The sequence below is a fragment of the Anser brachyrhynchus genome (genome assembly GCF_964034855.1).
Source record: "Anser brachyrhynchus genome assembly, chromosome: 3".
Taxonomy (NCBI): Eukaryota; Metazoa; Chordata; class Aves; order Anseriformes; family Anatidae; genus Anser; species Anser brachyrhynchus.
In genome coordinates this window covers 86,784,256-86,800,595 of record NC_137696.1, presented here as the reverse complement: position 1 = coordinate 86,800,595, position 16,340 = coordinate 86,784,256, and the positions used below count along the sequence as shown (strand labels likewise).

At 44.1% G+C, this 16,340-nt stretch overlaps 1 protein-coding gene across 2 annotated transcripts in view; it reads right to left on the bottom strand.

Annotated features, from left to right (window-relative positions):
* LOC308192407 (gamma-aminobutyric acid receptor subunit rho-1) overlaps positions 1-16,340 on the bottom strand; it is a 31,623-nt gene that overhangs the window by 12,834 nt on the left and 2,449 nt on the right. The window contains exons 2-3 of one of the 2 annotated variants that reach the window (XM_080585976.1): positions 4,473-4,526; positions 537-646 (exon numbers count right to left, since the gene is read on the bottom strand). In XM_080585976.1, the coding sequence (XP_080442102.1) occupies positions 537-646; positions 4,473-4,526 (164 nt within the window). The remainder of the gene's footprint in view (positions 1-536; positions 647-4,472; positions 4,527-16,340) is intronic. The other variant, XM_080585977.1, reaches the window with a different exon arrangement.

Here is a 16,340-nt window from a genome sequence, read left to right as displayed (position 1 = left end):
GATAAATTACAACATTCTCTAATCCACAGGCTGAAAGAAAGTGTGTTCCCCTTCATCCTTTTTCCCTGAAAGCTTAGCTTTCTGTACAGCACAGCCACAAAACTGTGAGCAAGCACTAACACAGAGCAGTCAAAATATTTTCTTTTGTGTTATAAATGACATAGCCAGGTCAGCAAGCATGGCACTTGATTTGATTATGCATACGAATTGCCAGAGGAAGCCAGGTTTGTAGAATTTCCCCGTCATCCAGGAATACACGTAAGGTGTATTTGTAGATTTTGTCAGAAGAAAGTGCCACTGAATACCAGGAATATTAAATTGCCTCTAACTACAATTCAATGAGTTTGACTAAGCCATTTGTTCACCCAAGGAAGAAGACTACTTTCCTTTACCTCTATCCCCATGAATTCACAACAAAAATAAAAGTTAGAGACAGAAAAGGCTCTGCCTGTCAATCTGCTTGTTGGCCTGACTACATGCTAAAAAAGAAGTGATGGTGTAAAATAGGAACAATAACAAATGTGCACTTGTCATACCTCCAAAACCTGGTCTCATGCTGAAGTCATGGTCATCTATTCGCAGCAGCTGTTCTGACTTTGTCAGTGGAGATTTGGTGATGTCAGGGCTTCGTTTCAGGATTGGGCTACTGGAAAGAGAGAAACACAGCTAGTAAGTCCTGCACGGTGCCTGTGAGAAGCACACACCCACGTCAGTCCTAAAACCAGAACCTGCCTGTGCTCATTTACCCCTTAAGCTGCAGCCACGCGAGTGCTTGCAGTAGTTGGCAGCATGTGATTACCAAATGTCTCCCACACCCAGCACAGAACGCTTAGGCACCTGTCATAACTCTGGCACTCTGCGAGAACATTTGGTTTGTGTCTATAAAATCGTCTGGGCTTATCACACAGTTTGGATACAATCATTCGCATGTATGGGCTGGAGAAGTAGTGTGCGTGTGGTTAAGCGGGGAAATGAAAAATAAAGAGGAAGTTTTCTGACATTGATTTCTGACAGGCCAGGAATTAGGGAAACAATACATAAAATAAGCTACTGGCTGTTGCCCAGGAACAAAATGGAGATAGGCTGGGAACCAGGCCAGGAGGCAGGCCATCCCCTAACTGGGGATAAAGTGATTAGCTCCTGCTCCAGATTTCTAACGAAGATAAAAAGGAGCATTAAAGACTAGAGTCTGGGATGGTCCTTGCGGAGGCTGCTAGAGCTGCACTGAACGCTGGGCAGAGGATGCTTTGCTCCTCTACCAAATCCACTTCTGGGTTTGAAAAGCTCTATTTGGCTCCCCAGACCTTTGGGTGGGACAGAAGCTGCAGCACCTCTTCTGCTGCCCAGCCATGTAAGCGGAGCCTTCCTGCACTCCCTGCAGCCACACAGCAGCTGCTAGGGCAGCAGGGGAGCTCCAGAGGGAAGGCTTTGCTGTTTCTTAGTTTGAAAAAAGATGAAATGTTCCAAGAGGCACTTGTCTGACTACGCAGAAGACACGTCAGCAATAGATTAAACAAACCCAGAAAAACAAAGAAAGTTGACAGGGAATATTTTCCTGTGATAAAACTTGTCCTAAATGAGATTGCCTAACTATGCTGTACTTCTCATTGGCAGTTGTACCCCAAGAAACCAATGCAACAATCTCCCAACAGGGACCAGAAGTGTTACCAGTGACTCCTCCCTGAAGCCCTGAGGTTTTCTGAGACCTGGTCAGTCCTAATTTAGTAATTTCTAGGAGTTATGATTCATCTACATCCACTGATGAGTTCTTCAAGTCATTACTTATCCCTAAGGCATTTTATAAGGTGCTGCTTCTACACTAAATTTGTGTAATTCAGCCTCTTCCCATTCCATTTTGCCCCTATTTTGCCCTTGTTTTGTTAAATAAAAGCGACTTCACAAATTTGAAGCCTGCAAGCCAAAATAAAAGAATTTCTAAACTTTCTGTTAACAATGAATACGCTGCATTTTTCCTGTCTTGATGAAAAGTTAATTTTCCAGATATTGAAATATTTTCATAGCTCTTATCAGATTATTTCTATTTGTTAAAATCCAGAAAGAAACAGGTGAACTGGAAAAATAAAGTAGCAGGTACAGGGTGCAATTAAGTACCACAGAAGTGTTTAATACCAAAAGGTTCACCTAGGAACGTCAATGGTCAGGCGATGACAGAGCAGAAAGGGAGTTAGTGGCGTATCAGACAGAGGCCATAACTCTAAGCTGTGGAAAGAGCCATGGGATTTTAGGTATGCATTAGGGAACGTTTATACGCAGTCAAGACAGAGGAGTGTTATTACCAGGTCACTGGCAAAACCTCAGGCATTCAAGAAGATCATCAGCGCTCAGAAAGGCACTTTTCTCCCTGACACGGGCAGAGGGAAGGGCGAGCAGTGGGGTGGGGAGCCATGCAGAGCGGCTCCACACGGAGGGAAGGAGCACGGCACTGGCTTTTAGGGACTGAACATTACTCCTCCTGTTTCACACAAGGTGATACACACACTTCCTTGCTCCCCACTTTCATTTGTGCTCATAAATGATGCATTTCATGGGCTACTTCCTTCCATAGTGCACACCTCCTCATCCTTGGGGACCGACACGCTTCGTGCCTAACGACCTCATGCATTCAGCGTGTTGCCCAAATAGTCTATGGCTTAGTTTTTTTTTGGGATGACTGACCAATCCTACAATTATTTGCTTCTCCACTAAGTTTTGTGTTCTTTGTAAGCTTAACTAGTAATTGTTTCATGGGTCTTATCAGCCTGCTACTAAAAATACTGAATACCAGCAGATGATAATACATTTCTTCACAATTCTATTTTAAACTGCTTGCTCAGAAATAGTCTTAAATCTGCAATGAGATTCTGAGACACCAACTCCCCCGTTTTTAATCTGTTTACAGTGTATGTTATTCATTTGCATGATACTGTCTAGTGATATGTTTTAGCCATATCTCCTGAGTCTTCGACAAATACTTCATGGGCACCTAACTCTACTATATCAGCATTCTGGCCTTTGTCTGTCACATTTATAATCTTCCTAAAAATAGTTTAATTGGAAATATAAGGGGAATATTTTTTAGTACTACATTTCAGTTAACTTTTATGTTTCCTTTTATATGAGCAGGAATGGCATTACTGGGAATATATGAGGGCTTTTTCCCAGTCCTTATTCCTATATTTAATGGCTAGGGTGGTTTTATTTATTTATATTTTCCTGTCACTGAACCCTGCTGCTCGGTTTTGAAATATGAACGTGGTGCCCAGGGAGGTGGTAGCGTCACCATCCCTGGGGGTGTTTAAGGAAAGATTGGACGTGGTGCTTAGGGACATGGTTCAGTGGGTGACATTGGTGGTAGGGGGATGGTTGGAGCAGGTGATCTTGGAGGTCTCTTCCAACCCTAATGATTCTATGGCTGTGATAATGGAAATCATTTTTGTTCATCTTAATTTTTTGGCCACACCTTTATTACAGTGGCTCATTCTGAAAACGTGTAAACTCCAAAATCTGTAAAAAGAGAAATATTTTCTCTCTGATAAGAGAAATATCTCTCTGATAAGAGAAAATATTTTAATCTTGAGTAGTGATTCTATTTTCTATTTTCTGGTAAAAAAGTGAGGAAAAATTAATGGTGATGTCTATTTTAAATAAAGCTGTTAAACCAATGGTTTTTATTTTGTTTTATGAAAAAGAATGAGGATCTGTGTTTGTTTGGTTTTTTTCCTCCCTTTGAAACTTTCACATTTACAACTTGGTGAAGAAGCCAGAAATGCAATCAGAATAGAAAAATGAAAATGCTCTGTCCTGCCAGAAACCATGTTTAAATTTGAAGTATTTTCCTTTCTGAAGATAAAAGCTATGTGTTTTTTTTTCACCTCATTTTTTTTTTAATTTTGCTTCTGTACTGATGTAGAGAGTAGAGAAAAAGTCAAAATGTCTTTCAAGTAAAACAACTGGATTTGTCATGAGTCTGGTAGGTCAGTTTAAAAATAAATTGAGGGGTGTGGGGGGAGTGTTCCCCAAAGTGGTGTAATTTACATTTTTTTCACTTCTGAAAAGGGAAACATGCCTGAGAGGTGACAGTGGAAGTCAGGCTGGTTGTACTGGAGGTTCTGGGCTCTGCAGCTCTGGAGGAGGACGGGGTTTTGGGTTGTGCTGCTTCCCTGCACTGTCTGGCCCTCGCCGGACAGCCCCAAATTGTCGGATGTCTGACCGTGCCAGGCAGGCACCAGTGGCCGCAGTAGTGACCCGGGTAGAGGGGATTATACATGACCTAAATACTGCCCCGTGCCTGACACAAATCACGCAGCACTGCGGTGCGGAGCCAAAGGGCCGCACAAAATGGCTCCAAGAGGGGAGCTTGGCGTCCCCCCAGCTCTTGCTCGACCCCGTTAACAGCATGACTCCTATTTATGGCCTGTGTGCTAGACTCTTTACAGCCTCGGACGATTTTGCTTCCCTCTGCCTTCGCCTACCTGCCCTGCTTGTGCGCCTCGCCATGGGCTTCCCGTCTCTGCCGCTGGGGCCGGCTGCAGTGAAACGACAAGAAAAGGGTGAGATGAAACAGCCTGTTGTGGGGATCCCACCACACGGTTTAACAACATCGGGAGGAAAACATGGTTGGGTCTGTGGTGTTGTCTGTTGTAGCACAGGTAAATGGCTCTTACCTGGTTGTGCCTTGTCACCATAGGCTGGACGAAATGGCTGCTCTGCGCGCTGCCATTTTGCTGGGAGAGGAGGGCAGAGCCGGGGGTGGGTTTTGAGAGAAAACATTTCAGGGCACTTCTACCAGCAGAAGGGGCTTTGCCCCATCCAGAGAGCTCTGGGTGGCCCAGTCCCACCCCACCATGTCACACCCTGTGCAGGTTACCCAGTGGTGTCCCCTGCAAGGGGACCTGCTGCCTTAGCGGTCTTGGTGGGACAAAACAAGCAACGAGCCCATTAAACACACAAATCCTGCCTTGACAACTAACGAAACAGTGCAACGCATTAACAGCTTTGCTTGGTAGTCTTTGTTTTTCTTAGGTAGGAAAAGACTTTTATACACAAGCGTGAAAAAAAAAAAGGCCACAAAAGAATACAAGAAAGTGTGTGTAAGCAGCTCTTTTAATGCATTACATCTACTGAACCGAGGTAGTTGAATAGAATAGTTTCATGAGAAGAAAACCTTTGAAAAGTATTACTGGGGGGGATAAATATTTATAATAAATATTTGTTCCTGTTTTGTATTGTCTCCCGACTGTCTGCTCCTCTCAGGTGTTTGGGCAATGGTTTATTTTATCATTAAAGGAACACAGTACTTTTAGTAGCATGCTAGCTTGAGTAAAAAAAAAAAAAATAACATTTTAAACACTTAGAACTTGCAACTCATCTTTAATTAAATTTTTTTTAAATGAGCTTCTCTCTGAAATAAACACTCTACTAATGAGACTTTTCACCCATTAACATACATTTAAAGTCCTGATCTTCAGCCTGACAGAGGAAAAGCTTATTTTGCAATGACTGTCACCACCCGAGTGCCATTGCCCCTTGAGTGAGAGGTGGCCAAACCCCAGGTTTTGTGGGCTGTTTTTTGTTTGTTTGTTTGTTTTTTGTTTTCCTGGGCTGGGAACTCTCTAAAAACTGATGGTGTTGTAGGGAAATTCTTCTTGTTGGTGTTACAGAGAAGTAAGCAATCTCCATATTGCCTTGCCTAGCAGTGGGCACTGTGCTGTACCACTGACTCACCCCGAAGCAAAACATTTGCCAAGTGAGATTGGTATCTTGCCAGAATCTGTTGTGTTTAGTAGAAGAGGACTGGAAATAAATCCTCATGCAGACCACTCTTTTGGGAAGCTTTGGGCCATACAGCTCCATTGCTATTGCAAGAAGCAGCTTCTTTGGTGCTTGGACCCAAAGTGCAGCAAAATGCACTTGCAAATGCAAAATGCACTTTATGGAGTCTTCTGCCTTGTTGATATGCCCTTATGCTGCTGCTGACGTGGCTTGCTACTGTCTGCTTCTTGTTTGCTGGCTCTCAGGAAGTAATTTCACATGTTTTGGGCATAAGCAGATTCTGGTGATGAGCTGACCTACTAAAATGACTTTAAAGTGCCCTAGTAAACTCCTGGCTGGTTAGGAATAATGTAGGTATTCAAACAGGGATGAAGCAAGCCATATTTCTGCTATTTCTAATTTCCATTCCTCACTGTAGGCTTTATCTAATGCTTCACATTGGCCCTGACCCTATGCCGGCTGCCAAGGGAGCCTTCAAGGCATGGCCACCAAAGATTTGTGGCCGAATCCTCCCCATCCTCTGCAACTGGCAAACCCATGTGGTTCCTCTTTTTCCTTCCAGGTGATTCTCCACAGTCCCTAAACTAAGCTTTATTTCTGTATCACAAACCAGCATGAAATGTCCCCCGTGCTCCAGTTACTGCAGGACGTCAGGGTCACTTGTGTTTTGGTTCATCTCCTTCACTTCTTAACACTGATCTCATTCCCCTTGTCCATAGCTCTGAGGTTACCAAGCTTCCCCAGCTTTTCTGCCCCCTCCTGTAGCAGCAAAACGTCCTTACCTGTTGCCAGCCATTCCCCAGTTACTGTGATTCGAAGCCCCATCTCTTTCTACTCAATGCATAGATTTTCTGCTCTGGTTTCTGGGGAATGCTCTGCTGGTTTAGTGATCAGTGGCAGCTACATTATGAGACCCAATTAGCCTGCCTGCTCGGGCTGTGAATCAACTGAAAGGTGCTGTGCCTTCCCCTAGCACATCTGCTGTCCCTGAGCGTTTGTGGCAGATAACTGTACTCAGGAGTTTCAGTCCAGACATTGCTCACAAATTGCTCAGCCCAGCTGTCTGCCAACATGGCCACATAGTGTTATGGCAATGCTCCTGCCTCCGTCTGCATGACAGGCAGTCTTCAAAACTAATCAGTCACTCAGGAGGTAAAATATACAGAATAATGAACTTTTTATTATTTTTTCCCAATGTCAATATTTAACTCCTAACAGTTATAGTGCCAAGAGGCATTTCATGGCTCATGAAGCTCACTGAGATGCTTTATGAAAAAGCAGAAAACACCACTGGAGCGGACTGGCATTTATTCTGTTCTCCCTGTGCGTTGCTAGAGCAGCTCTCAGGCCTCTGATGGCACCTGGGTGATGCAGCCTTTCCAAAGTCCCACCAGCTGCCCCCACTAGGTGACTTAACCTTAGGACTTCCAGGGAAAAAAAAAAAAAAAACATTCAGCAAAAGATCTACACACAGAAGGCAAAAGGCAGTTACTTCTTTTTAAAAGAAGCCTGAGATTTATTATGGCACTTATAGTCCCTACAACTCAGCCAAGAGAGTTGCAGAGTTAGGGATAACCATGTCTGATTTTCAGAAGAGACGTCCAAACATAACATATGAAGGACACAGCAAGCATTTCCAAATGCCTGGCTTCACAGGACAAGTGCCAGAGGAGTGTCAGGTTCACACTGTGCGCCAGACTACCTACAATATTCTTCATCTTTGAAATAAGAGCTTCTGAAAGCAAACACAACAAGTGATAGAAGCCACTACACATCTTAGCATTTTGGTCTGTAATTACTTACACAGGACATATTTCCCACCTATAAATCATACTCTATTTTCTCAAGGGGAGGCAATATACCTCTAGTATATTGTACCTCTAGTATACACAGTGAACTATTTTACACTCTTTTGATAATCTTATTAGGATCGAGAACATTTCTTCCTTGAGGAATTAAATCCAAAATACAGTTCAAATTCTTCAGGAAAAAGCAAATTTGGAGTATTTTCCTCAAGAAAAATGTGAAGGTAAGTTGCTGAAATGTATTATAGAGATGCAGAGAGAAAAGACTGCCAGTGGCTCAGTGACTTGGCCACTAGCCCAGGATGTGGGAGCAATTTCCACTTCTATCATGGGATCAGGAGCAAGCCTGGAAATCTCCTTGTGCCTTGGGTAATCATGGGAACTGTCAAGTGGATGTGGCACTTGGATGTCCAGGTGATGGACATCTTGGTGTCCTACAGAAAGCATGTCCACAGTCAGTGAAGATATCTGAAGAAATACCTTGAATTTGGAAGTAATGGAGCCAGATGCAGATGGCTTTTCCTTGTTCTAAGGGGCAATGTCCTTGGGTAATGGTGCTGGTGGGTTTGGCAGACTGACCTAACACTAACATTTTTCACTAACACTAACAGTTTTCTCCATCCCTTATGGCATCAGGTCTGCAAAGAGGATGGCAGATCAGAGACGAGATGTCAAATCAGATCCCATCTCAGGCAATTTTGTTGAGATGTAGTTGTGACATAATCTCTGCCCCTTCGGTTACTTGCATCATCAGCAACATTTTGGCTGGCCCTGAACCTCTTACCCTGAACAGAGGTGCCCACTGCCCTAGGAAGCCTGGCAGCTGGTGGCTGGAAAAGAGATGTCCAGCGTTCATCCATATCATCATCTCCACATCATGTTAAAGGCAGAAACCAGGTGAGGGGTGCTGAGCAAGGACGTGATGGAGAGGCAGGAGGGGCTCATGGAGATGTGGACTAATGTATAAAATGTTCATGAAAGCACACTAATTTTTACTTAAACTGGGAGAGTTACAAAGTAGTGAGCTGTAGACAAGCCACTAAAAAATGAGGAAAATTAATCACAAAAAATATTTTATCTTGGCATTTGGCAAGCTCTTGTTTGCCTGTAATTATTATGTTGGGCCATTTGTCCTTCTGATTAGTAGGTTTAAAGATGGAGTGGAAAGGTCACCTCTTGCTATTGCAGGTGGTTAAATCTTTGAAAAGAAATGGGGAGAGAGAGCTATTTTCTGTATTCACATCACAAAGTCCAAGAAATAGTGCGATTCAGAGCTGTTCTACCATCTTATTTTTGAATGACACAGAAAATTCAATGAGAATGCCATTTTAATGCGTTATCACTTGAATATAGATCAACTGTAGAATTCAAAATATCCTGAGGAGAAGACACACAGGCACCCTTCACATTTTGTGCTTCCTTTGCTCTTTCCCCGGTCATGAACATTGGCAAACGAAATAAAAATAAAGAAACCTATGCCTATTGATTATTCACAGCAAAGTCATGTCACCTGAGATCCTGGCACTGTGCCTGAGGTTGCAGAAATGAAATTCCCCTCATGCAGCAGAAATGGCATCCAGTGGGTGTCCATTTGTTGGGTTTCATGGCAGGCGCGGTGCCAGGGCTCAGCTCAGTGAAAAGGAGGAACGGATGAAGGGAAGCGGAGCAATGCCTAAAGGTTCAGCATCTGCCCCAGTCTTTGAAGAAAAGACTTCTTTTGACTTGTGAGCACAGTACAGACTGGGGAAGGGTAGATAAGCTGGGGGTATTCAAATCAACTCATGCCAATAGCACTTCCCCCGGAGCACCAGGAGTACCAGCTGAAAGAGTCTCCAAGCCATTAGCAGGTACCTCTGAGGACTTCTCACAGACAGGAGATATCCCTGAGGGAGGGTGTATACAAACACAAAACCTAGCTTTAAGCAGGGATGAAAATAAGGATGCTGGAGTTCTGATGTTTGGAAAGAAACTGGGACAAATTCATGATCCGTTTGTATGCCCTCCCCCAGGGATAACGAGATTATAAAGATCACTCAATGCAAATCTTTACAATAATTGACGTCAAAGCAGTCTAATGTCCTTCTGACAATGTAACTGGCCACCTTAGTGTAAGTACGAAGAAAAGTCAATTTGAGGGAGGTTTTTAAATTTACATTACTAAACCTGAGAAGTACGGTGTAGATGAAACTGTGACTTTGAATGTGGTTGAACGACCATGGTCAGAGCAACTGACATTACTTTGCTGTCAGGCTGGGGAGACATATTAAATGACATCTCACAGATTTCATCCTGGGAACTACCAGTCAACATCTGCAATCATAATGCAGATGACAGAACTATAAAACTTGTGCACGACATCATGCTTGAAAGGGATACAGACACTTTGGGGTCTATGAATGCAATTCAAAGCAGCCCCAACACACTGGAGGAATAATCCATTATCAATAAGATGAATTTCAGTAAAAAAAAATAAATATAAAGAACTGTGGAATACAGAAAGCTAATTGTTCAAATGCAGACTGGGAGTAAGTAGCTAATTAGCAGTAGTACACTTGTCTTAATTCCATACAGGGAAATCACTCTGTCATCATAAGGGCAATCAAAACCATCAGTGGTTAAGGAATTTGTCTGCACTACAAAAAATACAGGATTGTAATGATTCCATTGTTGGGACAGTGTTAAGAAATATTCATTCAGGCACAGGACCAGAGAAGGATTTAAAATAAATGGACTGAAGAGTAAGAGGGCACCAGGCTTCCACCCAGAAGAAAGCCAAGTAAGAAAGTGCTGAATTAGCATTTAAATTGACCCTGGTGTCACAGGAGGGAAAAGTGACAGCTTTACATTTTGGAAAAGAGCTCAAAGTAGAATCTGAGAAGCTACAGACTCCTCCACTGGACAGATTACCTACAATTATAGTAAAAAACACCAATAGTAGACACCAGGTAAATACAATATATACAATACAAAAAGATCTAGGGACAGTTTGACTTTTTTGAGGGATGTTATGTCCTTTTTAGAGAGTTCTCTAAAAGGTTAATGAACTTGCAATCAAGATGACACAGTACACCTGAGTTTCCAAAAAGCTGTTGACAGAACCATCCCAGAGGCTGGTAAAGACACTGGCCAGTCAGGAAGAGGGAATGACTGACGTGAATGACTACAAAGTAAGAAACCAGAGGAATAATAGAGAGTTTTCACTAAGAAGAAAGGTTGTCATTATAGTCTCCTGAGAATCTGTGATAGGATCTGTGTCATTCAATAAATTTCTAAATGATTTGAGCATTTCAACGCTATTAGTAACACCAAGCACACCCACATCTCACATACTCAATGCCCATAGCAGGAAAAAAAAGAGGAAGAGGAGAGAGACCAGGCAGCTCGGAGGTGGGGAGGGCTTCCAGACAGCCTGAACAGGGCTCTCCAGATCAGAAGGGAGACAACAGACAAGCAATAGGGCGTAATTATATAAAATCAGGAGTGGAACGGTGAAGGTGAACAGGAATTTGTTGCTGACGGCTTTTCACAACACGTAATAAGAAGAAAATTGAAAGGAAGTACACAAACACAGCATGTCGCTGTGAAATTCACACTCACCAAAGGCTGAGAATGCTAAAAATGGAAATGAGTTTGAAAGGTGTCTGGGCAGTTCACAGAAGAAAGACCAGAAGGATCATTTCTAATGTGAATCCAACCCATGAATCAGAAAATCAAACAATTTATATGTAGTCAGGAGGGAGAAAACTGCCTTCCAGTATCTCTTGGTTGGCTTGTTATATTTTGTTGGTTTGTTTTGGTTTTGTTTTCATTGTAATGCTGGGTTGCAGATATCCTTTTAGAGCCTCTTATATCTCCTCACACCAGCTCATAAAACACATTGGAGCAATGGTAGGCCAAAAGTCAATACGAAGCTGCCAATCCTGAGCAAGTAACATGGTGGCAACATTGACTGGAGATGTTCTCATCAGTCAGTCAGTAAAGAGGCACAGTACCTGGGTGTATGAATGTAGCTACAGAAATACTGGTAAAGACAGTTTTCTGACGCAAACCACCTGAATAGAGATAGAAAGGTATGTGAAGTGCAGACCCAAAATAAGTACCAGAAAGGATGAAAGGAAGCTGGTGATAACGATGAAAGGAGAAAATACCATTTTCATAGAAGCATCATTTGCAGTGATAAGCAGAGAAGACACTTTCAGCTGGGTTTTGAGAAAAATGCACAAGACTTCCAAGAAAATTGTCGTGCAGGATTGCAGTTACTTGAAATAGAAATGGGTGGAAAGGGACAATGAGAGAAATAGCAAAGCAATAATGAAGAAAAAGATAATGTATACTAAAATAAAGAAAAGGAGTGCTGTTGGACAGAAGAAAAAAGATTTCTGGCAAGTGGAAGAAGAGGAAAGACAGGCAGCAGCAGCTGCTGCTGAAGGAGAGGAGAAAGCTACGGAATAATGCTGGATCAAAGCAGCAGGAGAAAACCTGGCAGAGCAGTGCGACAGGGGAATCGGATGTGCCTTGGGGCAAATAGCGGAGGCAGGTGAAGAGGAGGGCAGAGGAAGTCAGGGGCAAAAAAGAGAAGTTGGAGAAGAGGAAGCAGCTTGCATGGGGGAAGGAAAAGAAGTAAAGGAGATGGAGGTGAAAGGAGGAAAGGGAAAGGCAAGGTACCAACAGAGATGGAGAGACTCCCGTCACGCTGGCCTGAAGCCCACAGCAGGCCTCTTGCTCCGAAGGCACTGCCGGTGCCTGTGGTGTCAGGGCACAGCACAAACTGCTGACCTTAAAGCACCGTGCCCTGGGAGCTGCAGGAGCTCCGCTGGGCCTGGCTCGCTGCTGATAGAATGCTCACATAGTCAATGCTTTCATGGGGCATTTCACAGGCTTATCATGCACTCAAGATCTGATCTAAAGACAGCTTGCATTAGTAAGCTTTGTTTATGCAAATAAATGCTTTCGGGATCAATTGTGAAGATAAGATACAAAGGCAAAACTCTAGGGCAAGAGAACAGCTTAAGGAAAAGAAATCCTGTTAGGGCTCATGGATGAATTTACGAGGCCAGAGAAAGCCGTGAAGGTAGGAGCTGCCCTAGGTGTAGAAGGCAGCCTCAGGGAGGGTACCAGGAGAGCTACGTGTGATTTACAGCACACAGGCAGCTCGTACACAGCGTGGTCAGGGTACAGAGGAGCTGGTAGCACAGAAATCCTATCCAAGTTTAACAAAATCAAGGCAATGTCATGATGCAAATGTTTGGCAGGATGCTGAGCCGTTGAGAAAGGCCTGGGAAGGAACCATGGCCATAATGATGCAGAGTGGCTCCCCTCATTCAGGAAGAGTGCCACTAATGGTAATAACATCTGAAAATGTCATAAAGATCCTTGGCCATGAGAGGGACCCTGTGACAACAAGCAGAGGGCTTATTGCAGAGGATGTCAACCAACTGCTGTAAAAGATAGTTCTCACTGGCAGAAACGTAAGCAGGGAGATCTGGAAGAGCGGAAAATGAGTTGCTATTTGGAGACCAGAGTGAGGCAAAATGATTATAATGCAGCCAGGGAATGGCAGGGACATGACTAAAAACATGAAGCAAGTCTCTCAGCTAAGATTAAACAAACACAAGCCGTAAATCTTGTACAGTGAAATCTCTTCTGCTGAGAGTTACTTGTCTGAAAGGTGGTTATAAAGCTGTCCAGGGAGATTTTAGTGTTAAAGGAGATTTTTTTTCCCAGCAGTTAGCTCTGTCAAAGCAACCTGGGCTCTGCTCCAGGCCAGTTCGTTTCCTTTTGCTCATCCTCTCTAGCAGATTCTGCAAGTCTAATTAGCAATGCAGGCTTTGGCCGTTTTGTTGACATAATGATTTTGTGGCCTTTATACTGTCCTTGCCGTGATCCCCACACGGCCTGGTGGCTCTCCAAGAGCAGTTGGGAAAGCAGCAGACAGCCCTCGTGCTGGCTCTCAGGGTTGCAGCTTGGGCCTGTAGGAGTTTTGGCACTGAATCGTGTGGGACTGAATCTGGCTTTGCGAACTCTACAGGATTTGCACATGGCTGACTGCAAACTGTGAGCACGTCTGCAAGGCGCAAAAGGTTTTGTTTTTGTATTGCTGCTCTTTAAAGTGAAATTCCTTTGAGGTGATTTGTACTGGAGATAAGCAAAAATCAGTAGCCGAGTCTTTGACTGGCACACAGACGTTTTTACAATGAATTACAGTGTCGGAAGGCTCTGTAGTAAGTCCCACGCAATAAAGTTCTCTACATTGCTGCTTGCACTGTGTATGCATACTTTAACCTGTTCTTATTTGCCATATTCTTGTTACACTCCACATTGAATCCCAAAGCCTCATCAGCTATATTTAAGGAATTATTTTGGACCTTTTGCAGAATTCCTGTCATGCAAACCCAGTCCTCAAAGGACCATGCTGCATGTATGAACTCTCATGGGGAAAACCAGGCCTCTCTCCCGACCCTTCATCAAGGCTGTCCTGTCTCGTGCTAGAATGGCTGCTTTGGGGTACCTGCAGCGCCAAAAATTGTGACAGAGGCAGCTTCTGACACTGTGCCTTCCACCCACCCCATTCACCCTAGCAGCAGGAGCGCAAAGGCTGGGGGATCAACTGGATTTGAGCAGATGAAAGGACAAGCCCTGGAGCTTACAACTGCTGAGAAAATGGTGAGTTTTTATTTGAAATCAGAGTTCAGAGCAAGAGAGTCTTGTTGGAAGAACCTAACACTTCCATCCAAATAGACAAGCCAAAAGAGTGCATCTCCTCCATCAGCTGCACCGCGAGAGTCAGGAGCAAAGCTGGACGCTTCCCTCAAGGACGGCAGGAAGCTGGCAGCACACCCGAGGTGACAGGTCTCTACTGCAGGTGCCCACTCTGCCTGCCAGCACCGGTGGCTGGCGCTGAGCTCTGACAGGAGGGCAAGTGGATGGTCTCACGCCCCCAGAGGGCTTCCGGAGGCTTGAAAGGCCATGGGTGCAAACCAAGACAGCCTGAGCCATCTGTGGTCATGTGGAGCCTGCCTTTAGACAGATTTCCTCCATCAACCTCCAGTGAGCCTCTTCAGAAGACAAAGGCTGCAGTGAAGGGATGGATTTCCATCATGCTGCTTGCCTCAAGCCTTATGAGCAAGAGACAGCAGTGCCTGAAGAGGAGTAATGAAATACATTGCTGTAACTTCTTCTGCATAATGGATATTCAGGGCTGAGTCTTGAAGGGAAGGGAAGCAGAGCTCTTCAGGAGCAATCTTCACTACAATTTTCTTCTGATGTTATATAGGATCTCCCCTCACTCTGTTTTTCTCCCAGGCTTTAATTCTGCAATGGGAAGAGGCATTGACTTTGAAATGCAAAGGAACCGTGCCTTCTTCAAAGCTCTCTCATTTGATCAGCATTTTAATGTATACTGCACCCAGTCCTGCTGTCAACCCTGCAAAAGCAGTGAAGGGGCAGAGTCAAGGTGTGGGAAACATCCTACACTGAGAAATTTAAGAAGCTTGATCTGAATATATCTAAGAGGAGATGAGGAGGGAGCTTGATCCATCTGCAAATACCTGGATGGAGAAGAGACAAGGTGGCATAGAACAGGAGCAAACAGATGAAAGCTGAAGTAAAAAATACTTGCAATACTATTATTATTGTTTTATGTGTACATGAGATTGAAGGTAGTTATCAGAAACTAGGGGTTCACAAAGTACAATACATACAGAAAGCTTTGTTGCTTGAGCTGAGAAGGAAATCAGAGCGATGGCCAGAATCATGCTTTTTGATCTTACAGCTGCTAAGGCTGTTAAACCATAGGTCTCATGTGGCTTGTCCCATCACAGGGAAAGCGAGCACTGTACTGGGGGCCATGCTGCTGATGGACAACCTCTGGCCATGCACCAGTGCTGCTCCTCTCTCCCCATCAGCCCTCTTCAGCATCAGCACCGTGCTACTGAGGCAGAAATAGGCCAGAAAAGACCTCCCAGGCCGTCAGAGGGCTGCCCGAGGGGCTTGTCCTGGCACAGTGACACCGTATGTACAAAAAGCAGATAAAGAGGCAGTTCTTGTGTGAACTGAATAGGTATTTCTATTCTCATTCTCACATAATTTTAGCACTTCTGCTGTAATTTGTTACATTGCCACTTAATTGCACCACTGTTAAGTGTTTGGTGCAGGGGAAGTCGACGTTGAAGATCATGGAGAAGATATGGCTGTGTGCACGCTCCTCTCTGCTGGATGATTTTCATTTCAAGCTGTGGTACCTTGCATCTCACCCCTTTCTTTTGCCACAGTCAGCATGTCACCTCCGCTGCCGCTGCCATGAGTCCTCAGTGAAAACAGGGGTTTTGTGTCTTGTCCCACGTATGCACTGGCTCTGGCAGAGCATCCCCTGGGGCTGACCATGGGCAGAGTGGCTGCATCCATTTTGCCAGTTGTACCTCCAGGAAGGTGGTGTCACTGCTAAAGCCAATTCCTATGTTTTAGATGGCTCGGGGACCCCCAGGTGCCACCATGACATTGCTATCGCTCTGTATTGTATCCCTGCCTTGCTTTCCTCAGCAAAAGGCAGAAGGGAACACTGGAAAATAAAAAAGGACCACGCTTTCCTCACTTCCACCTTTCAATAATTTTTCCCAAAACCTAACAGGAATAGCTTGAATTCCTCAGGACTGTGACACTCCTGCGTTTCCATCCCCATACACTGTACACTGTTAATGACCATTTGGAGTCATTAAAGAACAGAAACAGTGACTATAGCAAAGCAGAAATTGCATAGGTTCAATC